The sequence below is a fragment of the Dermacentor andersoni genome, chromosome 6, assembly GCF_023375885.2.
Source record: "Dermacentor andersoni chromosome 6, qqDerAnde1_hic_scaffold, whole genome shotgun sequence".
In the NCBI taxonomy this organism is placed as follows: Eukaryota; Metazoa; Arthropoda; class Arachnida; order Ixodida; family Ixodidae; genus Dermacentor; species Dermacentor andersoni.
In genome coordinates, this window is record NC_092819.1 from 170624962 (window position 1) to 170649647 (window position 24686).

At 46.4% G+C, this 24686-nt stretch overlaps 1 protein-coding gene across 1 annotated transcript in view; it reads left to right on the forward strand.

Annotated features, from left to right (window-relative positions):
- The first annotated feature begins 2147 nt into the window (after positions 1 to 2147).
- Positions 2148 to 24686, forward strand: part of LOC129382772 (globin-like) — a 51931-nt gene continuing 29392 nt past the window's right edge. Inside the window, exon 1 of the mRNA XM_055066953.1 lies at positions 2148 to 2425. Within this exon, the coding sequence (XP_054922928.1) occupies positions 2148 to 2425 (278 nt within the window). The remainder of the gene's footprint in view (positions 2426 to 24686) is intronic.

Genomic DNA, 24686 nt, shown 5'->3' on the forward strand with positions numbered 1-24686 from the left:
CCACGGCAGCAAAGCTGCACCGTCACTTCATTGCAGGAAAAAAAAATATAAATTATGTGGCAGGATCTCGAGAAACTATTTTTTAGAAATCTAGTAGCATTTACTCCACTTAGAGTCCCTAAATCCACTTAGAATACCTAAATACGCCTTCCGGAACTGAATATTCAGTTCAGTCGGAACAGTTTGCAAACTCCTGAGAGAAATGAAGTAATATTTACTCCTATTTGAACACCATTAAGACTCCTGCCAGAGATATAGTTAACTCAAACTGCATATGCATGGACAATATTAAACTCCCATTCAGCAATGTGCTAGGCGACGAGGTGTTCCCTCCCACACGGGCTTATTTCTGCTTATTGTGTACCATGTGATTGAATTATTACTTGGAACAGTGCGATATTCGTTTTTGGCGCTTAAGTCTGTCTTGCGGCTTTATTATCTACGACTTACATGCCTCTATTAGCTCGAATGATGAAGCAACCTGAATAATTTGGTAAATACATAAGGTAATGAGACTGAGCGCCCATGCATAATCCTTGCGGTCTGCTGTATCTATAAGACTATTTTTAGGATGCCCAATTCACTAAAGTCCAAAGGCGCTCGAAGCCAGGCGGGCTTATTTGAGGCAAATTTATTTACTGACCATCATTCCTGTGCTCGCAGCTCCCATAGACACTAGCGGCATAGATCACTCTAGTGGTTTTAGTACAAAAGTTTATGTGTAAGCCGCTTTCCACAAATCGAAAGCAGTCTTGCACGTTTTTCGTCAACCAAATGCGAGGTCCCGTATCTGTGATCATTATCTTTCCCAATGCTTGAAATTTCTCTAAGTGCCATCCACAATTTTTGAAGCAGCAACAAACTCAGTGTTCAAGTACAATCAATGGTAATGGTGATGGCTTATTGGCATCCCCTTTGAAGCGCAGCGGGGATATATAGTCACCTAGCCTTCTTGAGTTAATCAAATACATGCTTTTCATTGAAGCATTTTTGTATACATCGGTTTATTCTTTTCTTTATCTTTCCTAAAACTTGTCTACCTAGCTCAAACCCCTACCAATGCCTGTAATGGATCCAAACGTATAAATTGCTTCTCTGCTTTTGTCCACCAGTACTCGTACACATCTTGCTTATCTGGACTGATTACCGGTGGATGTTTCCATCCACTTTCAGCGCTTCTGGAAAGTCTACATTTCGTACGGGTCTCACTAGGTGAATTCCTTCTCATTCCATTGGTATCTACAGAGTGGTCTCCGTATTTTGATGCAGCATACATATACCTCATCTTGATGACAGTATTTGCTCCGGTGCCTTCTTGCCCTTAGAAAATCAACTCGAGCCTGAGGTAGCAAGGCATCGCCTTTGTGGTATCGCGCTTAAAATTCCTTCTAATTTCTTTGCTGCTTTTCTTGTAAATTTCAGTTGTGCTATTTTTGTTTCCATTCGTTGCCTCCGATTCAATGTCTCAGTTTCGGTCACTTTCTTTTGAAGACTCTTGGTTGCATGATACACTTTCAGTTATCCTAGAAACCCGCAGGTTGTGCCACCTTCCACTGGTGGCAAGTGCAGTAAATAAAATGGGTTTCTTTTGGTTAAACTTTAGTTTAAAATTATGTTTCCTATGTGCCTCTACTCTTGCGAAGAGCAATGGAAAGGTTTACATTGTCAAGCTAGATATTCTTGTGGGTGAATGAAATTTTGAATTTAAATTCACACATCACTCTTTCATTAAATTGCCACTAAAGTGACTTAGAGTAGCATTACTTTTGTTTTCATCAAATGCTCCATTTTCATGCAAACGTTACTATGAACAACACATTCCTTGATTACAATCTGCCTGTTCTCATGTTTTCTTTGAATAAAATACAGTTCTAATATTTTATTACATATTAGGCTGTCGGGTTCTTGGCCTATCCCCTAGACTAGGTATGTGCCACTAGCAACTCAGCTCTGCGTGTACATGTACATCAAGATTGTACGCGTAACATGGCAACAATACGCATCGAACGGCTCAAAAGTGCGAAGTTTCGTGTTTACTGCTTTGGCTGTTTTGCGCGTCGGTGTTTGTGCAATTCTGATCACATGTCTTTCTTTTTTTTACTTCCAATGGCGTTGCAGAAAAGGAAATCGCACGCCCCACACGCCCAATGTTCACCCTGCCCCACTGCATCCGGGTGCCGCACGAGACGGTGACAAAGAAGAACATGGGCAACAGCCTGCGCCGGGTCGCGACCTCCTCGGGGCATACCGGCCTCACCTACCGCGAACGGAAACATGTGCGCGACACCTGGCAGGCGTTTTGTCGCGCCAAGCCCGACTACGGGGTGCTGATTTTCGTCGAGTTCTTTCAACGGTACCCCACCTACCTGCAACTGTTCCAGCCCTTCGGAGACCTCCCGCTCAAGGACCTTGTCTGCAACCACAGGTGAACAATGAATGGCTAGCGTTGTGTCGTGTTGCCCCTAAGGCCGTACATATATAGCACGCACTGGTATCGGCAGTGTCGGTAAGATGGTAAGAAGATTACAGTAGCCTGAGTTTGCATGTGTACAATATCACCAATTAGGTAAGACTACCATAAAGCTGCGCAACATATGCAACAGCACTGACCGGATGCCGCCTGCTCAACAGCCTGCATAAAACACAGAATAAACAGCATGCATCTTGACAGAACTTTACCCCGCAGAAGCCGCCTCGGCATTCCTTAGCGCCGGGCTCGACTTGACCCTGATCGCTATCCCCCCTCCCCGTGGCTCGATGCAACCGCTAAATGCTGCAGTTTCCAAGGTCCCAGCAGGCGAGGGTGCACAATTGTCCGCCATTTAGCTGTGGTGGCAGCTCACGGCTGTAGCTGTTGCGCTGCTAATCCTGGTTCGACCCTCATCCGCATTTCGGTGGGTGCGAACTGGGAAAGCGTACGCGTACTTATTATGATCATTATCACCAACATCAGTCTATTTTACGCCTACTGACGGATGAAGGCTTCTCTCAGCAATCTTCCAATGCGCCTGTTTTGCGCTAGTTGATTCCAACCGGCGCCTGCAAATTTCCTAATCTCATCTCCCAGCTAATCCTGTGCCGGCCACAACTGCGCTTCCCTTCCCATTGTCCTCCACTCTAACTTTACTGGTACGCTGGTTATCTGGCCTACGCATTACACGGGCTGCTGCACAGCTCCTTTTTTCAGCAGCTACACATATTAAAAACATATAAAAGAACACTCTGCTGCTGGTAATGGTAGTGCATTTTATAGGCATTCCTTTTAAACGGGGTAGGGTCAAATAGTCCTATAGCCTGCTTGATTTAATGACGGTTTACTACATCCATCGCCACCTAGGCCTTTGCCTATCTGATCAATATCTTAACTTTTGTATTTAAAACCTCCATCACTAGACTGTACCATTATCTACGCTTAATGTAACTCAAGTTCTGTAAACCGCTTCCCTGCTAGTTTTTCCCACCAATACTCAAGTCGTCCCCTACGTATCTCGGCTTATGCTCAATTACTTCCATATTTTTTTAATTCTAACGCTTCTGCAAAATGCACACTTCCTACGGCTTTCGCTCGGGGAATATCTTGGTATTCTATGCTTCTTTTTATGATTTATTGGCTACCGATTTGAAATGGGGTGGTGACAAATAGTCACCTAGCCTGCTTGGTTAACTGGGGTAAGCTATACATGCTTTTTATTCTAGCCTATTTATGTACATTACGTTAATATTTTTCACTTCCTCAAAACTTCTCTATCTACCGCGTACCGCTACCTATGTTCGCAACGGATACGATTGTATCAATCTCTTCCCTACTTCTTTTTGCCAACCAATACTCCAAAGATCTCTTGCTTACCTCCACTGCTGACCGGTTGATGCTTCTGTCTGCTTTAAATCCAAGTGCTTTTGGAAGGTGTACGTTACCTACGAGTCTCACTGGGGGAATCTCTTTGCATTCCATTGGGATGTGCTCAGTGATATCTAGTTTTTTTCTGCCACATACACATGCCTAATCTGGTGTGTATATTCGTGGTATGTGATTGTCCGTAGGAAGCCAGCTAGAGCCTCAAATAGCAAGGCAATTCCCTTCGTGTTATTGTAATGATTTTTCCTTCTAATTTCTTTCTTCTCATTCTTGTAAATCTCCGCGGTCCTTTTTGTTTCCATCCTTTGAAGTTTGAAGTTTATTTCCTTTCTTCATTACAGAAAGAGGAAACAAGAGATAAAGGCCATTTGGCCTGACAAGGGGCTCTTGCTCCTAAGTGAGTTCGGCTTACATGATGATCCAATGTACGAAAAAAGCAAATATAACAAGAAACAAGCAAGTACGATGCAGAAAATACAAATAAACAAGATAATGTGTACATTATACAATGACTATGTGAAAAAGACATTTATGCTTCAATTTTTGTTTGTGCAATCACTTTACCGCGCAGATAAGGAATACATATATAGTGCATAAAAAAATTTAGTGCAAGAGCAATTTATGTGTAAATAATTTGATAGTGTATGAGTAGGTTTTTTATACCTTGCTTAAAATTCGCCACACAGAAATAAATTTTTTGCTCAACAATGTTTAGTAGCCTTGGTATTTGCATTCAGTTAACCGTCTCTCTTTCTCTCGCTTTCTTTCTAGGGGATTTTTGTTGTCTACTTACATTCTCATTTACTCTGCACTAGGTTGCCAAACGTCTTGACCTCTTCTACTATTTTGTGTGCACATTTTTCAGGTACAGATAAATCTCCACTTTAGCCACGCATTTATGTTGATCCACGTTCCTGCGTCTTTTTAGAAAACTAACTGTGCTCTGGTCTTCTCTGATTTCAAACGAGGCCAAACCTTTGTCCCCCTGCACTGCGTCATTTGTGGTTTTACCATGGGTTCCCAAAGCCAAATGGCTTACCAATCTTTGGTCAACTTCCAAACCCGACAAGATATCTAATCTTAAGCATAGAGTGGCATTCGCGAACGTTAGCGCTGGTACCATTACTCCTTTTCAGATTCCAAGCATAACCTCATATTTATTGTGACCCCAAAGGGCTCTATGTTTCATTATCGCCAGCTTTCCGCTTCCCCTTCATTTTCAGACTATCTCAGAGCGAATTCCTCTTCGGCGCCTATTGCAAAGCGAAGTAGGAGCGCGAGAGCACGGCCCACGCGAAGGCAACGGCCACCCGCTAGCCTTCCAACTCGCCGCAGGTATCGCCCAGGTAGTACGCGCTCAGCCACCAGAGCTGAAGCTATGCGCGCTTACCTGCACCATTTCCCGCTTTTCGTAGCGCGCACATTTCCCGCCTTCAGCCCTTACGATCGCCAGAAGCCACGGCCTCGTCAAGTCACACCCTTCTCGGCTCACTCTCGCAAGCTTTCGCTCGCACCTACAGCACACGGTCAGTGGATGCGATGTTATCGCACCTAATATATCTTGTACCATCGAGTATGCCTGTGACGTACCGAATCGCATGAATTTCTTCCCTGCTTTCTTTTTCTACAAATATTTTAAAGTCGGTTGCTTATCCCGACTGCTGACCAGAAGAGGCTTCCGTCCACTTTAAATCCAAGCGCTTCTGGAAGGTGCATGTTAACTACGGTTCTCATTCGGTGAATACCTTCGCATTCCATTTAGATGTGCTGAGTGGTCTCCGGGTTATTGCTGCATCATACACGTGCTCCTCATCGTGTTGCAAATATTTGCTCATTCATGTTACGGTACTTAGGCAACCAGCTCGGGCCTAAAATAGCAAGGTACTGTCCTTCGTATAATTGTACAGATTTTTCCTTCTACTTTATATCTTTCCATTCTTATAAATATTTGTAGTCTGTATTGTTTCAATCATTTCCATCCAATTCGCTGTCTCTGTTTTCCTCACCCTCTGTCTAATAGCTCCTGGTTTTCTGTTTACACTTTCAATTACCGTGTACTTGGCTGCCAACTTTCTCGACTTTTTCGTTCGTTGTCTGTCCAGGCTTTTCATGTACAGATGCTTGTGCACTGTGGCCGCCCACTTATTTTCATCGATGTTCCTGAGGGTTTCTTGAAAATTAATTTTGCTCTGCGCTTCTCTGACTTCAACCAATGTCACCATGCACTTCCTCATTTGCGGTTTCACCGTAAGCTCCATAAGCCAACCGGCCAGCCGGTCTTTGCTTAACTTCCATCCTCTGCAAGATGTCCGACTTGAAGCACATAATCAGATTTACGAGTGTTTTTTAGCGCTGGCGCCATTACTCCTTTCCCGATTTCACGCACCACCTCATATTCATTGTGGACTGAAAGTGCGTTATGTTTCGTTATTGCTGCATTATGCTATCGCTATATTTCCAGGTTATCGTGGAGGGCGCTTCAGTAAGACATTCTTTTGTTTATGAATACGTCGAGGTACTTAAACATCTTGGCTATTGGTATGACCTGTTGCATTCGCACCACATCACCTCTCTTCTCTTATGTAAACGTCACAATTCCCTATTTCTCTTTGCTGAACTTAGATGGAAGGTGGATGCAATGTGCATCCCAATGAAACGCGGGGGGGGGGGTGCATTTCACGGGCGGGGAATGCATGCCCGCATTTCTCTTCCCCTTAACTGTTGTTGTTCCTGTGTTTCCGCATTACCGGTTGCCTTCGTTTATTCATATACCAAGGTAATTATATCTTTTATTCGAGGTATTTCCTAGGCTTGTATTGACACTGTCTGCCCACTGTTTTCATTCAATATCATAACACCTGATCTTTAAAGCTAAATTTCATACCTAAATTCTACCGTTTCTGACCACAAATAATTGCCAGGCATTGCACATCATTTTGCTTCTTAGCTAGCAACATAATGCCGTCCGCATAAAACAAACGTGGAAGCTGCTGCTCTACTTATGTACCCGCCAATTTTTCTGATAGTTTAAACCCAGTATTACTTTCCCCTAGCGCCTCTCCATCCTCACCATGTACATTGTAAATAGCAGTGGGGATATAGAGCAGCCCTGCCTCACTCCTTTGTTGATATTGTTACGCGAACAAAGGATTAAGACTGGAGACCACTTACAAACTATATCTACAAAAGGTAACTGCAGCGCTAGCCAGTTTGGCCGACAGCTCGAGAGCCAGAGAGCGTTGGTCGTCTTCATCGGGGCGCCCACGTGCATCGGCCACAAGAAACACGCAATATGTATGTATCATTACCCCCGGCGGCAGAAACACCATCCCTGGGTGTCAAAATATCGGTGATAACAAGAGACTAATATGGCTTGAGGCGTGCGACATGCACACCGTCAGTGGAATTTGGGGCAAATGAGGCACTGCTACTGACTGGGCTGACTGGGGCGATATCGTAGGTACCGGGAGTCACGGCACGCAGCGCTCGATATGGGCCTGTGTACCGAGACAGGAGTTTTCTGACAGGCCAAGGTGACGAGTCGGGGACCACAGGAGCACCAGAGATCCAGGAGAAAAGTGCACGTCTATGTGTTGGCGATCGTACAAGCGCCGTTGCTTGTCTTGAGAGGTCAGGAGGTGAGCGCGGGCAATTACGCGTGCTTGGGTTGCCCTGGTGATGGTGTAAAGTGCCTACTCGCTGGACTCTGCTTCGGCGGATGGAAGGGATGCGTCCAGTGGCAATGTGGGCTCTCGGCTGAACACCAGAAAGAACGGGCAATAACAAGCATTGTCATGACGCGAAGAATTATATGCAAAAGTTACATAAGGTAGGGCAAGGTCCCAATCAGTATGGTCGGATGAGACATACTTTGCAAGCATGTGTGTTAGGGTGCGATTCAGACGCTCAGCGAGACCATTAGTCTGTTGAAGGTAAGCCGTAGTCAGCTTGTGCTTCGTCGAGCAGGACTGAAGGATGTCAGCTATGACTTGAGAAAGAAATGTCCGGCCATGGTCTGTGAGCAGTTGGCGTGGAGCACCTTGCTGCAGAATTAGGTTGCGCAAAAGAAAATCGGCAACATCTGTGGCACAGCTTGTTGGAAGCGCTATGGTGAAGGCCTAGCACGTAGCGTAATCTATTGCCACAGCAACCCACTTGTTGTCAGATGTAGATAGCGGGAAAGGGCCAAGTAAGTCCAATCCAACGCGAAAGAATGGCTCCGTAGGAATGTCGAGCGGTTGAAGGCACCCGGCAGGGAGCGTCGACGGTGTTTTTCGGCATTGGCATTTTTCGCACGCCGCAACGCATTTTCTGACGCAGCGGGCAAGGCATGGCCAAAAAAAGCGTCGGCCGATCCGGTCGTAGCTGCGGGAGACGCCAACGTCACCTGCTGTTGGTAAATCGTGAAGTTCTGGGAGAGCAGCTGACCGGAGGTGCTTAGGAATGAAGAAGAGGAGGGCAGGACCGTCGGCGCGTATATTGTGGCGATATAATACACCATCCTGAAGAACAAACAGGCGAAGAGACGAATCAGAAGGCGAAGATTCCAAGCCATTATGATGGCGCGCAGAGTGGCATCATAGCGTAGCTCGTCGGCAACGTGTAGCAGCTGAAAAACGGAGAAAACGCCAGCGTCGGTATCGGGGTCAGGGACTCCGGGTGGTTCTTCCACTGGATAGCGTGATAAACAGTCTGCGTCTTGATGTAATCGGCCCGCCTTGTACACTACTGTATAGAAATAATCTTGCAGCCGCAGAGCCCAGCGACCAAGCCGGCCGGTAGGATCCTTGAGGGAGAAAAGCCAGCCGAGTGCGTGGTGGTCTGTGATTACAGAGAAATGCCTGCCATACAAGTACGGGCGGAATTTGGAAACTGCCCAGACAAGAGCCAAGCATTCACGATCTCTAATCAAAGAGTTGCGCTCCGCTGCTGTGAGGAAGCGCCTAGCGTATCCGATAACGCGATCTTGACCTTGTTGGCGCTGGGCAAAGACGGCTCCGATACCGTGACCACTGGCATCGGTACGCACCTCTGTAGGAGAGGACGGGTCAAAGTGGGCCAGTATAGGTGTCGTGGTAAGAATGTTAGTGAGGTGGGTAAACGCGGCAGTTTGAGCGTGGCCCCACATAAACGGCATGCCCTTCTTCAGAAGATAAGTGAGAGGTCGGGCAATCGCTGCGAAGTCTTTAACAAAGCTTCCGAAGTAGGACCAGAGCCCTACAATATTTTCGACGTCTTTGACAGACGGAGGTACAGGAAAAGAAATGACAGCACAAATTTTCTCCGGGTCTGGTTGAATACCGGAAGCGTCGACGAGGTGGCCCAGCACTGTAATCTGCCGACGGCTGAAGTGCCACTTCGACGAATTTATTTTTAGCCCAGCTTCACGAAAGACTTGAGGAAAAGCTGATAAGCGCTCAAAGTGTGTCTGAGATGTACGGTAAAATGCGAGAACATCGTCTTGGTAGCAGAGGCATGCTGACCATTTGAATTCTTGAAGCAAAGAGTCCGTCATACATTGGAACGTTCCTGGGGCGTTGCATAGACCGAATAGCATAACTTTGAATTGATATAGACCATCAGGAGGGACGAACACGGTCTTCTCTTGGTCTTTTTCACCCACAGAAATCTGCCAATAACCAGAACGCAGGTCTATTGATGAAAAGTAGTTGGCACCATTGAGACAATCGAGGGCGTCGTCAATGCGAGGCAAGGGGTAGACGTCTTCCTTGGTAATGCGTTTACATGGGGATAAACTCCGCAGAAACGCCAGTGCCATCTTTCTTTTTAACAAGCACCACGGGCGACGCCCAAGAACTCGACGATGGTTCAACAATGCCTTTGGCAAGCATCTTGTTCACTTCATCTTGAATAACCTTACACTCTGAATCAGAAACTCGATATGGCCGGCGATGAATAGGACTGGCATCACCCGTATTTATGTGATGCTTGACTGTTGAAGTATGGCCCAATTGGCGATTGCTGAGGTCAAAGGTCAAACATGTCGTGGTAGTAAACCAAAACATGACACAGAGCGGCTGCTTGTTCAGGCAAAAGGTCCACAGCAATTATAGGATGAAATGTTGCGTCAGAGCAAATAGCATCCTGTGGACATGGTGAAGAATCTGAGTAGACATCTACGGAAAACGTCGTGACGTGGTAATCTCCGATAGCACGCAGCGTTCCAACCGAGATGCCTTTGGGTAGCGCCTCCTTTGTCAGGTCAAAACTAATGACAGGGAGGCATGTCCGGATATCGGCGAGGGTGACGACGGAGTGGGGCACAATGATATTGTGTATCAAAAGGACATCACGAACAGGTGTGGCGACGTAATCACCATCGGGCACAGAAAAAAAATGATTGCAAACCGACGAAACTCAATGCTTTAAGCGGCAGGCGGACGAACGCGGTCGTACTGAAGTTGGCCGGCAGGACGGCACCAATATGCGCGAGTAGAGGACGTTCGAGGCAAAGGGTAAAGCAAAGGTTCGGGTTCGAGCAAAGGGGCAGTACATTCGATCAAAGCTGAATGCGCCGTAAGAAAGTCGAGTCCGAGAATTACGTCTTGGGGACAATTGGTCAGCACTGTGAAAAGAAGAGGAGCGTGGCGACCAGCGATAACTATAGGGGAAGTACACATTCCAGTGACGTCAACAGTGCTGCCATCGGGCACGCGTACAGCTCGTGTAGTAGGAGGCGTGAGAACATTCCTCAGTCGACAACGGAGGTTACAGCTTATTATGGACACCTGGGCTCCAGTTTCTATTAACGCTGTCAAAGGAACACCGTCGACGTGAACATCAAGTAAGTTCTGGTTTGTTTGGAGCATCACTGGAGGACTTCGACACGACGAAGATAATGCAGCACTACCTCAAGAAGCTGCATGGCCTACTTTTCTGTCCGGGAGGGTCCATAATTGGTCTGCGACAAATAGCGGCGTGGTTGGGGCGACGGGGACCGATGGCACTGAGAAGACGGCGAGCGAGCAGAATGACGGTCATCGATGGATGCGTCAGAGGTAGGAGGCATACGGCGAGGCGAGTAGTGGCGCGGGTCGGCATATGGGCGATGAGACTGGGAAGAGGAGCTCGAATACGGCGACGTCCAGAAGGTGCGGACGTGGCGAGCGATGTGGCCAATGCGGAAGCAAAGAAAGCAAATTGGCTTGTCGCCCGGAGTTCACTCGATAGGGTTGTGGTATCCAGGAGGGGAATACAGATCGCCGTGAGGCGAAGCAGTCGGCACCGGTCGGCCGTCAGGTCGGGAGACGGAGCAGGCACCAGGAAAACCTAAGTTTGCAAATTCTTGCCGAACGACTGCCTCAGTGAGAGAGATCAGTGGGGCTAGTTGGCCAGTGGGTTCAACTGGGCGTCAATGGAACGGCACAAGACTTGTAGCCTCAAGCTCGCGGCGAACAATACGTGTGATGTGCTCACTTAAGGGTGGTGATGCGGTAAGGTCAACGCAAGACGACGTCGCAGCCGTGTTAGGGAACCAGGAGAACTGTGGAATGACGCGGCGGCTTTTGGCGAGCTCAAAGCGGCAGCATTCCTCGACAATGACGTCGATGGAGGGCACATTCCTGAAGACCAAAAGGTTGAAGGCATCGTCCGCGATCCCTTTGAGTAAGTGGCCGACTTTCTCAACCTCGGCCATTTTCTCGTCAACTTTCCGGCGAAGAACGAGCACGTCTTGTATGTACGAGGCATACGATTCAGTAGAAGACTGAACTCGGGTAGCAAGCTCTTTTCCAGCAGCCAGCTGCCGACCGATGCTATTTCCAGAGAGGTCGACGAGCTTCTCCTTGAAAACATCCCAGCTAGAAATCTCGTCCTCGGGCGTCCGGAACCGGACACGGGGAGTTGTTTTGGCTAACGCGCTCATAAAGGTTGAGCTAGTCCTCAATGTCGACATAATCTTGGCCGGCGAATATGCCAGGATCGCGGGGATTTGTAATGGTAACGTGCGTTGTTGTCAGGACCGTAGGAGTAGAAGGAGAGGAGGGGGCGTTAACAGGAGCCATGGCAGAAAGCCGGACGGTGCGGCCGCTGCGGAGCTCCATGGCGAGGGCGGTGAATGGCACCCGCCACCAAAATGTTACACATACAAAGGGTTAAGAATGGAGACTATTTACAAAGTATATTTACAAAAGGTAACTGCAGCGCTGGCCAGTTCAGCCGACAGCTCGGGAGCCAGAGATTGTTCGTCGTCTTCGTCGGGGCCCCCAAATGCATCGGCCACAAGAAACACGCAATGTGCATGTATCAACATGAGCCTTCTCCCCACTCCTCATTCCTTCCCGTTCAACGCAAACGGTATTTTCTAGGTAAATCTCTCTCAAAGGCTGTAGACAATCGTCGCCTAAGCGCTCCCCTTCCACAACATCCACAAAATGTTGCGGTCAACGTTGTCATACGCTCCTGTAATGTTTAAAAAGGCCACATAATGTGATCTGCTTTCTCCTCTCGGGTATCTCAATACACTGAGTACGAACACATAAGCTAGCATCCAACCGCCTACCTATTCTGAAGCCATTCTGAAGTTCTCCGAAAAGGCCATTATTTTCTTCCTATGCTTGCAATTTGTATTGAATTGCATGCACTGCTAACCCGTATATTACCGATGCATTGGTCAACGGTCCATACGAGTGGGTTTTATCTTTCTCCCCCTTACCTCTATAAATTAAATTCATTCTACATTGTCGCCAAATGCGTGGTATTCGTCTAACCTTTAGACTTTTTTGTACTGCTTACAACAGATCTTACTTACTTTTGGTCCAAGTTCATTAAAGGCAGATGACTGGTGGTCTACCTGAGTAACAAAAATAGTGAAAAGGGGAAAAGAAACAATTGAGCTTGACGCGCGTTTAGTCTGGTTTGAGGTGAATGGGTAAATTAGGGATGAGAGTAGGCTCACGAAGCAAATTGATAACTGTAGGATCGATGGGAGAGGCTTTTACACTCTACCGGACATACATATAGGATCGTAATGATGATGGTGACGTCGGTCACAGTCGTCGTTGGCGGGAAGGCGAAAGTGCACTTTAATCAGCCTAACGGGAACCTCGTCGAGCCCCGTGGCTGTGCGCCTCAAAATTTTTAGTTTTCTTCCAGTTGAAATCTGTCAGCGCCAGCTCATTTTCCATCTGGTCCTCCCCTTTCATGCCTCTTTTTTCCTCAACTAGAACCTCGTCACTGCCTTGGAAAGATGGCTGTTATATTTCGGATATACTTATTGCGGCTTCCCCTAGCACTTTGTTACTGTGTTTCCATCTACGTCTAGGATGCATTGTACTGTTGTTGACTTTCAGCCTGATAATTTTAGGTGTTTGCAAAATATTCTAGTTGCGGCCTTCTTTTTCTCACGTATTTCTGGCAACCAGCATTCACTTTTCCCTTTTATCCTTGCGTGCACCAGCATTTTAACCCTGTATTTTTTTGCTCCCAACATAATTTCCATTTACTGGCCACTTCATCTTGCGGCAACTGCGCCTTTGTTGCCTGCCTGGGCTCTCGGGATGCTTTCTGTCGTTCGGCAATAGCTTCCCGTATCTCCCTGTTCCACCAGCCTTTCGGATTCTTTTTTACTTTCCAACGAACATGCTGCTTCTCTTTCCGTATCTCTGTCGCTATTACACTTAGAAGCTCACTATATTCCCACTTTTTACTTGACCCTTTGCCAAGTTCTTCCCCGACTGTTGCGACTATATTTCGTATTTGTTCAGCGTTCAAATTTGGGCTGGCCATTTTGCACTCCTTGCTCACTTTCCCAACTACATGTCCCATTTTCAAAATCAGGCGTTTATGGTCACTCCCTGTGCTGCTATACCCTTTCTCGTCAATGACCATTTCTCTGAAGTTATCATGAATTCCTTTGTCATCAGGCAGTAATCAATGGTCGATTGCCCGTTTCCCACTCTCCACGTGATCTGCATTTCACACTTAGGCCCTGTATTCACGATAACATGGTTATGGTGCTCACAAAGGTCTAGCATTGACCTCCCGTTGTTGTCGGTATGGCCATGTAGATCCTGTATGTGGGCGTTCATGTAACCTAATACGATCATTTCAGCATCATTCCTGAAACCCTAACATCAGCACTTATGCATTCCACTAGCTCTTGATTCTTCTCTGTGTAATTATTTCTGGTCGAGAACGTTACGCCCAGCCAAACTTTCTTCCACACATTGTACCTGATACCGAAAGATTCTCTCGACATTTTGAATTTACTCTTTTCCATTTGGCTGCCTTCTGGAAGAGGATTCCGACCGACTCTCCCTCCTTTTCTTTCCGGCTCAGTTCTGTTCCACCCTTCCCACACAAAATTCTCACTCACTGGCGACTCTTCTGAGTCTGAAAGGTGCGTTTCTGTAACCACAGATACCCTTATTTGTTCTCTATTTAAGTGATACGCAAACTCTGCCCGCTTTCCTTTTTCGGGTGCCCTGCATGTTGACGTAGCCTATTGGATAGCGAGCTCTCTTTCTTGCTTTCCTCCTTTTTCTATTATAGACGGAGATGCTATGTTGAGGTTTCCCTACGGGGCTTTCTTCATTACTACCCACTCTGGCCTCCTGCGCGCCCGTTGTCCCCCTAAAGCAGCAAGAGCGCGAACAGCAAGTCGCGAACCCACTTATCGTCCAAGCCTGTAATTGAAGTGGATCTTGTCTCGTTCAAAACTACGACACCTTCTCACGTCCCTGTTTACGTCTACAACCTCGAAACCTTAATCTCGGTTCATTTTCGATATCGCCTCATTTCCGGCCACTGTGGCTCCTTGTACGTGGCTGTCACGTGCAGGCACCTCAGGCACCATGCACTCCTTAACCTGCACCTGTGGGGACTGCTCGCGCAAGTCATCTACCCCCTTCGCGAAGCGTTCGGCTAGCCCTGGCCCTTTCCTGTTTAGGACGTCATTTAGCCCACCTGCTACTACGACAAGGTTTCGCACGTGAAAATTTTTCGCGAGCTTTGCTTTTGCTCACTGAGTGACAGAACCCATTGTCCGCCCTGGAAATGTGCCTACCGCCCCTATTTTATCGCCTTTCACCCTTTCCAGATTTGCTTCTGAGCATAAACCCAGGTTTGAGTCACCGTCGATAATCACAATCCACTCTGTCCTTCCTCTCCCTGCTTCCCTCTTTTCTTTTCCACGTGATTACCATTTCACAAGGGGCATTGACCTCTGCGCTCCTGCTTTTTTTGCGTGGCGGCCTCAAGGTAGCTGCCGCTCTTTCCAGCTACCGCCTCACCACGTTGCCCGTATTCCAGGTGCTTTGCCGGCACGCCCTCTCCTGTGATGTCGCGGGACTGCGTTCCATTGTCACGACTATTCTCGTTGACAATGGCGTCCTTGTTCAGCTTTTCCTCAGAGCTGCTCGAAGTCTTTCTTACACTACCTTCCGTGCATCAAGTTCCATATTTTACTCATTTTTGAGCTCTTCGACCTGTTTGATAAGGTCATCCTGGAAAGCCTCCATTTTCTTCAGCCTGGCATCGACGCCACCGTGTGTGCCGATGGACTCGATTCCCTCTTCATTCTCATCCGTCCCTTCGTCTGCATTGAGGGACCGCTCGCACACTGCACGCTTACCCGGCTTTCTTGCCATGTATTGCAGGACGTTTTTCTAATACAAAAACTATAATGCTATAATAATGCAGAGCACGTGCTTTCTAGCAAAAACCGATACTCACAGAATCTAAATCCTTAAAACCGAGCGATCTAATTCTCACTAACGTTTTAAAAACAATGAATAGCACACAAGCTCAAGGTATGCCACATTTTCGCACGCGTTCAACCACGCGGCCATGCTCGCACTTTCTTACCAAAGCAATAGTCCCGATACCAAAGCACACACAGTACAATCACTAATAGCTATTGGTCTTGCCGCTACCAAGCTACTATTTCAAGGCTATAGAAGCTTAACGTCCCACTGGGTTGCACGTGCTGGAACACGTGGCGCGAAAGGACGTTCTGACTATTCTGCAACCACAAATATACACAAAACACACCTGCGTACACGAAAAAAAGGAAGAGAAGAAAAGGCAACTACCCAATTATTTTGGAAGGCTGAAAAATCTGCAAATCAAAAGCAGAGGCAAGCTCAACGCATGCACAAAAAACATGATTTCGTCGCCGCCAAAGAGCCCTCGAAAAACACGTCCATCGTCCAAAAAATCCCACGCCAGACCCCTACGTGTGCAGTTATTCTCACGTGTCTCACGTTAGAACTCGGATGGATGGATGGATGTTATGAGCGTCCCCTTTGGAACGGGGCGGTGGGTTGCGCCACCAAGCTCTTGCTACTATGCTGCCTAATCTCCTACCTAGGTTAACCAATGAAAAAAAAAAAAACACTATGAACTACCGCGTCCAAACTTTCTGATCCCCTATTGCGAATTGTGCTTTTGTACGTCTCCGTCTTTTGTCGTTTCCCTACTTTTCTTCCACCAATCCTCCAATCGCCTCTTACTAATGTCTATTGCGGACCTGTTTGCTTTACCACTGCTCCCGCTGAACCCAAGGGCTTCAAGGAGGCCAGTGGTGCCTAAATCGACCGCTGGGTAGACGTCTTCACATTCTAATAAAATATGCTCCGTCGTTTCCCTAGCTTTAACGCAGCAAGCACATGCTTCTTCTTCCTTCTTATATCTCGCTTTATAGGTGCGTGTTCTAAGGCATCCCGATCTCGCTTCGAAAAGTAATGAGCTTCCCTTTGAGTTATCATAAATGGTTTCTTTCCTGATTTCGTTTTTTCCTCTTAAGTAGTTACTCATGGCAGGTTTCTTTTCCATTGCCGCCACCCATGAGATTAATTAAGCCTCTCTGACTTTCCGCTTGACCTTCCTTGTTGCTGTGTTGCCCACCCCACAGGCCGCATACTTGCTGGTAAGCTTCCTAGTTATTTTCCTCCACTGTGAATCAATGTTTTGCCTGTACGGATACCTGAACACTCTCCCAGCCCAATCACTTTCTTTCATATTCCTCAGCCGTTCTTCATACTCAATTTTACTGCGAGCTTCCCTCACTTCAAAACTAGTCCAGCCCATATCCCCCTGCACAGCTTCATTTGTAGTCTTCCCGTGAGGGCCCAATGCGAGGCGACCCACTGACCTTTGGTTCCCGTCGAGTCCTGATTGTACCCCTGATTTAAAGCAAACAACCGCATTTCCAAAACTAAGTCCTGGAACCATTACCCCTTTCCACATACCTCGGAGGACCTCGTACCTATTGTATCCCCATAGCGCTCTGTGCTTCATTATGGCTGCATTTCTCTTCCCCTTGACTGTTATGGTTTTTTCCTGTGGTTCCATATATCCATTGCCTTCGTTTATCCATATACCAAGGTATTTACATTCTGTTACCCGAGGTATTTCTTGGCCCTGTATCTCCACTGTCTGTTCACTGTTTTCATTGGATACCATAACACCTGATTTTCTAACACTAAATTTCAAACCTAAATTGTTCCCTTCCTGTCCACAGGTATTAGCCAGACGTTGCGAATCGCTTTGCTTGTTAGCGAGCAACACAATGTCGTCCGCATAAAATAAACCTGAGAGTTGCTGCTCTATTACTGTACCTGCCTGTTTGTATGAGAGATTAAACCCGATATTACTTCCTTCCAGTGCCCTCTCCATCCTCACCATGTACATCATAAACAGCAGCGGGGATAAAGGGCACCCTTGCCTCAGTCCCTTGTTGATATGAACTTTCTCCGCGCTCCTCATCCCTTCCCATTCAACGCAAACGGTATTTTCTAGGTAAATCTCTCTCAAAAGCTGTATACAATCGTTACCTAAGCCATCCCCTTCCAGAATATCCCACAAAATGTTGCGGTCTACGTTGTCGTAGGCTCCTGTAATGTCTAAAAAGGCCACATACAACGGTCTGCTTTCTGCTTTTGATATTTCAATACACTGAGTAAGAACAAACAAGTTATCGTCCAAACACCTACCTATTCTGAAGCCATTCTGAAGCTCTCCCAAAATGCCATTATTCTCTGTCCATGCTTGAAGCTTTAATTTGATTGCCTGCATTGCTAGCCTGTATATAACCGATGTAATGGTCAACGGTCTATACGAGTGAATTCTGTCTTTCTCCCCCTTATCTTTATAAATTAAATTCATTCTACTTTGTCGCCAACTGTCTGGTATCCGTCTATCTTTTAAAGTTTTTTCCACTGCTTTCACCAGAGCTTCCTTACTTTTTGGTCCTAGTTCATTTATCAGCTTAACGGGAACCTCGTATAGCCCTGTGGCTGTGCGCTTAGGAATTTTCTCTTCAGCTTTCTTCCAGTTTAAATTTTTCAGAACCAGCTTCTTTTCCTGGGTCTATTTCATGCTCTTTTTTTTCCTCAAATACAACCTCGTCATTGCCTTGGAAAGATTCGGCTGTTATTTTTCGGATGTAATTTATTGCCGCTTCTCCTTCCAGTCTGCTTTCATCTTCGTCTAAGATATGTTGTTGTATTGTTGTTGACTTCCTGCCTAATAATTTTATGTGGTTCCAAAATATTCTAGGTGCGGCCTTCTTTTTCTCACGTATTTCTGACAACCAACGTTCACTTTCACCTTTTAATTTTGCTTGCACCAGTATTTGAACCATAGACTTTTTCTACCGGTATATTTCCCATTTACTAGTTACTCGATCCTGTGACAACTGCGCCTTCTTTGCCTGCCTGTGCTCTCGAGATGCTTTCTGTCGTTCGGCGATCGCTTCTCGTATCTCCTTGTTCCACCAGCTCTTTGGTTTTTTTTTTTTCCTTTCCAACGAACATGTTGTTTCTCTTTCCGTATTTCTGTCGTTATTAGACTTAGAAGCTCACCATATTCCCACTCTTTATTTGGCCATTTGCCAAGTTCTTCCTCAACTCTAGTGATTGTATTTGCTATTTGTTCAGCGTTCAAATTTGGACTGGCCATTTTGCTCTCCTTGCTCTCTTTCCCAACTACATATCCCATTTTCAATATGATGCTTTATGGTCACTCCCTATGCTGTTAAACCCTTCCTCAACCTATCATGAATTCCTTCTGTCATCAGACAGTAATCAATGGTTGATTGCCGGTTTCCCACTGCCCACGTGACCTGTCCTTCACACTTAGGCCCTGTATTCACGATCACGAGGTTATGTTGCTCACAAAGGTCCAGCATTGACTTCCCGTTATTGTCGGTATAGCCATCTAAATCCTGTATGTGGGCATTCATGTCACCTAATAGGACAATTTCAGCACCACTCCCGAAACCCTTAATATCAGCGATTATGCATTCCACTAACTCTTTATTCTTCTCTGTGCAATTTTTTCCGGTCCACAAATACGTAACACCCAGCCAAGTTTCTTTCCCACTCATTGTACCTGATAACCAAAGATGCTCTTGACATTGTGAATTTACTCTTTTCCATTTGGCTCCCTGATGGATGAGTGTTCCGACTCCCCCTCCCTTTCTTTCCGACTTAGTTCTGTTGCACCCTTCGCAAACATAATTCTCAATAACTGGCGGCTCTTCTGAGTCTCTAAGTTGCGTTTCTGTAACCGCATACACCCCTATTTGTTCTCTGTGTAACTGCTCCTCAATCTCTGCCCACTTTTCCTTTCTTCTGCCGCCCTGCATGTTTATGTAGCCTATTGCATGGCGAGCTCTTTTTCTTGCTTTCCTCCTCTTTCTATTATCGACGGCGATGCTCTTCTGATGTTTCCCTAGGGGACCTTCTTCATTACTATCTACTCTGACCTCCTGAGCGCCTGCGGGCCCCGTAAAAAAGCAACAGCGCGACCACCAAGTCGCCAGCCCACTTCTCGCGCTAACCTGTAATTGAAGTGGATCCCGTCTCGTTTAAAACCACCACAACTTCTCACTTCCCTGTTTACTTCGACAACCTCGAAGCCTTTCTCTCGGCTCATTTTCCAGATTGCCTCATTAGCAGCCACTACGGCTCTTTGTACGTGACTGTCACGCACAGGCGCCTCCGGTACCGTGCACACCACGATCTGCCCCTGAGGGGATAGCTCACGCAAGTCGTCCACCCCCTTCGCCAAGCGTTGGGCTAGTCCTGGCCCTTTCCTGTTTAGGACGTCATTTAGCCCACCTGCTACTATGACGAGGTCGCGCACGTGGGCATTTTCCGCGAGCTTTTCTTTTGCTCGCTCCATGATAGAACCAAGTGTGCGCCCTGGAAATGTCCCTACCGCCACTCTTCTGTCGCCTTTCACCCTCTCCACAATTGCTTTTGAGCACCCAGCCAGGTTTAATCGCCAGCGATAATGACCATTTCACTTTCTCCTACCTCCCCATGCTTCCCTTTGTCATTTTCCGCGTTTTTCGGACTCGACAAGGGGGATTGTCCCGTGGGCTCCTGCTCCTTTTGCACTCTTTTCGAACACGCCGCGCCATCTAGCGCCGGGTGCGCCAAGTCCGGAGGTAGTCCGACTTGTTTTGCGGGGCCTCCGAAATTGCCGCTTTGGCGCTCCTGTTCGTAAGAGAAACAAGTAGCGCCACAGGACACCACATATACCTGAACGTCGCCACCGAGGGCTCCGTGGTCGCTGCCCATGTGTGAACAGAGAGAAGGTGAGCAAGGAGAACTCTTTTTTCGCAGTATCTGACGTCATATTGTTGCTTGTTCTTGGTTTTTGAAACAGCTACCCCGAACGTAGCTTAGTCATTGACGTCATGTCGGTTGCAAGACGTTCTGCGCGCGCTTTTGTGTGTGTCGAAAGGGCCCAAACTTGCCCGATAGTCATGCGAACGCAGTTTGACTTTAGCATTCGTAGGCTTGGACTCCGTGACATTTGTTTTCGCCATATGTGAATTAACGGCTTGCCGACAGGTAAACTGCCACTGTACTTAGGTGAATATTTTGTTTTTCGTGGTCCTGAAATAACAAAGAGTGCGTCGCTGTGTTGGCGACTTAAATCGAGTGCGCTTACTGCGCATAGCGGGCGATTCAATTGCGCATTTCCTGCTGCATTATCGGTGTAGATAAGAAAAACCCTGTGAACCTTACTCCCTTCAGTCATTAGGTTACCGTATGTTTCGCTGTTATCCACTGCACATTTCTTGATATCCACTAACAATCAGCTTCAAATATCGACGAAGTGTGTATTAATCGTGTAGCTTATATTATGGCTTGCTGCTTTTTTTCAGTGGAACTTTTTTTTCCTTGGCAGCAGGGTTACAGCCGTGAAAGTTATCCTTTCGAGGAAACCTTTTCAAATTGAAGTTTTCTCTCATGTTCACGGGATAGCAAATTTCAGTGTTACATTCGCCACTATATTTTTCGATTCCATGTGACCTTGATTTAAGCTACCTCAAGTTGTATTAACGCGCAGAGGCTTTTAGCAAAAATAGTTGTCACCTGAAAAATCAGTCCACTGTGCCAGTTCTCTTGGAATTGTGCTATTTGTGAAATTGATCATATTTTCCCCGAGTCATGCTAAACTACTTCCCAGTCAAACGCTTGAACATTGAAGAAGCATTTTCACAATTTTCCTTCCAACTCAGTATTCTGACTGACGCTTCTCGGAAGTATGAGTGTGGTATTTGCCATGAGTTCTGTACTGCCATGAGTTCAAGTCAACATTCAGAAGCATTTGTCGCATGTAATTGTGGCCACCGGCTCTCTATCCCTATGTTACTAGAAAGTACAAAGAATTTATTTCTCATCTGTCGCAGCATTTCTTTTTCATTCCATCTTCAAGAAATTTGTTTACTTCTTTTCCTGGTCATTGTGCAGTTGCACACGTTGAAGTTTCGGATAGCTTGGTAAAAGCCTTGCATAGTGGGCCTGTAGGTTTTTCATTTGTATTTAGTGCCTTGCCTTCCTGACTGGCCAAATTCTGTCGACACAAACAGTGAATCCCTCCTTGCCATACTGGATTACGAATATTTCATACTTCCTTGAAATATCTGTTTCATGTGCGTCATAACAGTAGACGGTGCCATTTAGTATTCTACGATGTTGAATTCGGCACATGCACCTTCATATGAGGAAGTGTAGGTTTGCATTGCACCGGAAATAAGAACATGAGTGCCTCTTCAATTTTCTTCATCGCATTGCTGGTGCCTTCTTCAATCTGGTTAAATGATTTGTATCAATATTGCTAAGTGTTTCATGTGAGGATGTGGAAAAGAATAATTTTCTCCTTTTCTGCGGAAGGTATTCAGCCGAAAAAAAAGAATTTGACAGCTACCTCTTTAGCATGTTGGACTTCAAATATTCTATATAATGGTATAAGCATCCTGGCGTGTACCTGACGAGTAATGCTAGTTTGTGCATACGCATAATGTTGCTGCTGGGAGGATGACATATTAAGCAAATTTTTTTGATAAAAGAACACAAATGTTTCAATATTTTTCCTTGTGATTCAATCATAGTAGACCTGTTCGTTTCTCAGCTACATTGTTTATTTTTGTTACTTATCATTATTATGTACTATTAAGTTAGTGGGAATGTAAACTATTTGATGATGTATTCATGGAGAATCCTAGCTGATTCTTCGTCATGGGTATGTGCCATATATCACCGCAAGCAGTCATTCTAGTCTCTCTTCTTGTGATAACAGTATTTCAAAGCTCATTTTGTATGCGCACAGAGTAGTTGAGATTTAGAGATCAATGCCAGCTCACAAAACATCTCATACGGCAATCAGCCTGCCACCTCCACAGATGGAGAATTCTGCAGTTTCCAATGAAACTGTTTGCAGAGATTTTGATTGTGCACAGCGGGAATAAATTGTAGGACCATAAAAATGTGATAACAATGGCCATATATGTCTGAAATTTTAGTATATTCTGACCAGCATTACCGCAAGCCCTGCTAAAGGTCTGCGCAATGTACAAAACCATTAAAGTGCTGTTTTTTCATATGCTATATCTGCCGTGTGCATTAGCTTACAACTGCCTTCTTAGCAACGTCACCACCTGGGAATGCCCACTCCAAACACTCTCTCACATGCACTTCGACAGCATTTGCTGTGATCTACTTAACTTCATATCAGTAAAGATGGGCCTACTTCACAAAAGACTGACTATGTTGCATTCGGATGGAACCAAACAATTCTCGAAAACTTCCCGAAACCGGCCTAGCAGGTTTCGAGAACTTTTAAACTGGAAAATTGACAAAACAAAAGTTTTTTGAAATAACTGATGTGATGCTGATGAGGTTTGGGCATGCATTTCAACATGCTTGGTCTTCATAATCTCTAGTAATAGTGAACCCGCTAAATTGGCAAGGGCCTAGAATGAATTCTTCACTAGCCCCCACTATTTCTTTGTTGCCTTATATTGTATCTATAGGAAGAGTGCACAACAAACATTTTGTGGCCCACTTTTGCCTTAACACTCTATTGCTGCCTTAGATGTACAGCCATTTGATATTGTCACGTGGTAGTGACGTTAAAGAACACAGTAGCAATACTGTGAAAGACAAAACTAGCTTTTATTGGGTGAACCTGTGCCCACAAAACAGGCTACACTTAAAGCACAACCACAGCGGCGAACGCTGTCCGCGATCGGCGAAAATCTGATGAGCGGGTCAAGCGCGTCTGCTTTTATAGACCAGTCGTCGAATGCTCCCAAGTAATCGCTGGGACCCGCATGCCTTCCACAAAGTTCTACGCCATTCGCGTCGCGCATACATGCAATCAGACCACACAAGGTTTGGCGACAACAGACAGCGGACAGAAGCATCGACAACACTCCACAAACCTCCGATACATATAGACGCATCCTCCGCTGAGCGATAATATTTTGTGGACGGCAAAAGCACTCACCCACAAAAGATAAACGAGTTTACGTGTCAATTCCCCTCTCTCAAAAGGCATCGTCCCGATGCTGCAAACATAACAGGAGAGTAAAATACAAAAGGACACTTCTTCAACAAAGTAACAACAAAGAAGCAAAGTCCAAGGTGACCGAGTAAAAAAAAAAAAGAGAATCGGAAGTTCAGCTATGCGACGTCCCCAAAGTTCATTAGCGCTAGTGAAACGTCTTAACACGCACAAAATAAACTACTTCCGGTCATGAGCGAAAAAAATTTTCGCTGTGAATGAGAAATGCCGTCGGGCACGACCTCATACTCCAGTTCGCCAATACGTCGGATGACCTTGTAGGGTCCGAAATAGCGTCGCAATAGTTTCTCACTCAGTCCTCGTCGGCGTATCGGGGGGAAAACCCAAACACGGTCGCCAGGCTGGTACTGGACGTAGCGTCGTCGGAGGTAGTAGTGTCAGCTGTCGGTACGCTGCTGGTTTTTCATCCGTAGGCGGGCGAGCTGTCGGGCTTCTTCGGCGCGCTGGATATAGGTAGCGACGTCCAGATTGTCTTCGTCGGTCACGTGCGGCAGCACGGCGTCGAGAGCCGTCGTCGGGTTTCTGCCGGTAACCAGCTTGAATGGTGAGATCTGTGTTGTTTCTTGCATCGCCGTGTTGTAAGCGAAGGCTACGTACGGCAGGACGGCATCCCACGTCTTGTGCTCGACGTCGACGCACATTGCTAGCATGTCGGCGACGGTCTTGTTCAGGCGCTCCGTGAGACCATTCGTCTGCGGGTGGTAGGCAGCTGTCCTCCAGTGGCTTGTCTGGCTGTATCACAGAATGGCTTGGCCAAGCTCTGCTATAAAAGCCGTTCCTCTGTCGGTGATGAGCACTTCTGGAGCACGATGTCGCAGCAGGATGTTCTCAACGCAAAATTTCGACACTTCGGCTGCGCTGCCTTTCCGTAGAGCTTTAGTTTCAGCGAAGCGGGTGAGATAGTCCATCGCCACGACGATCCACTTATTTCCGGAAGTTGACGTCGGAAACGGTCCAAGCAAGTCCATCCCGATCCGCTGAC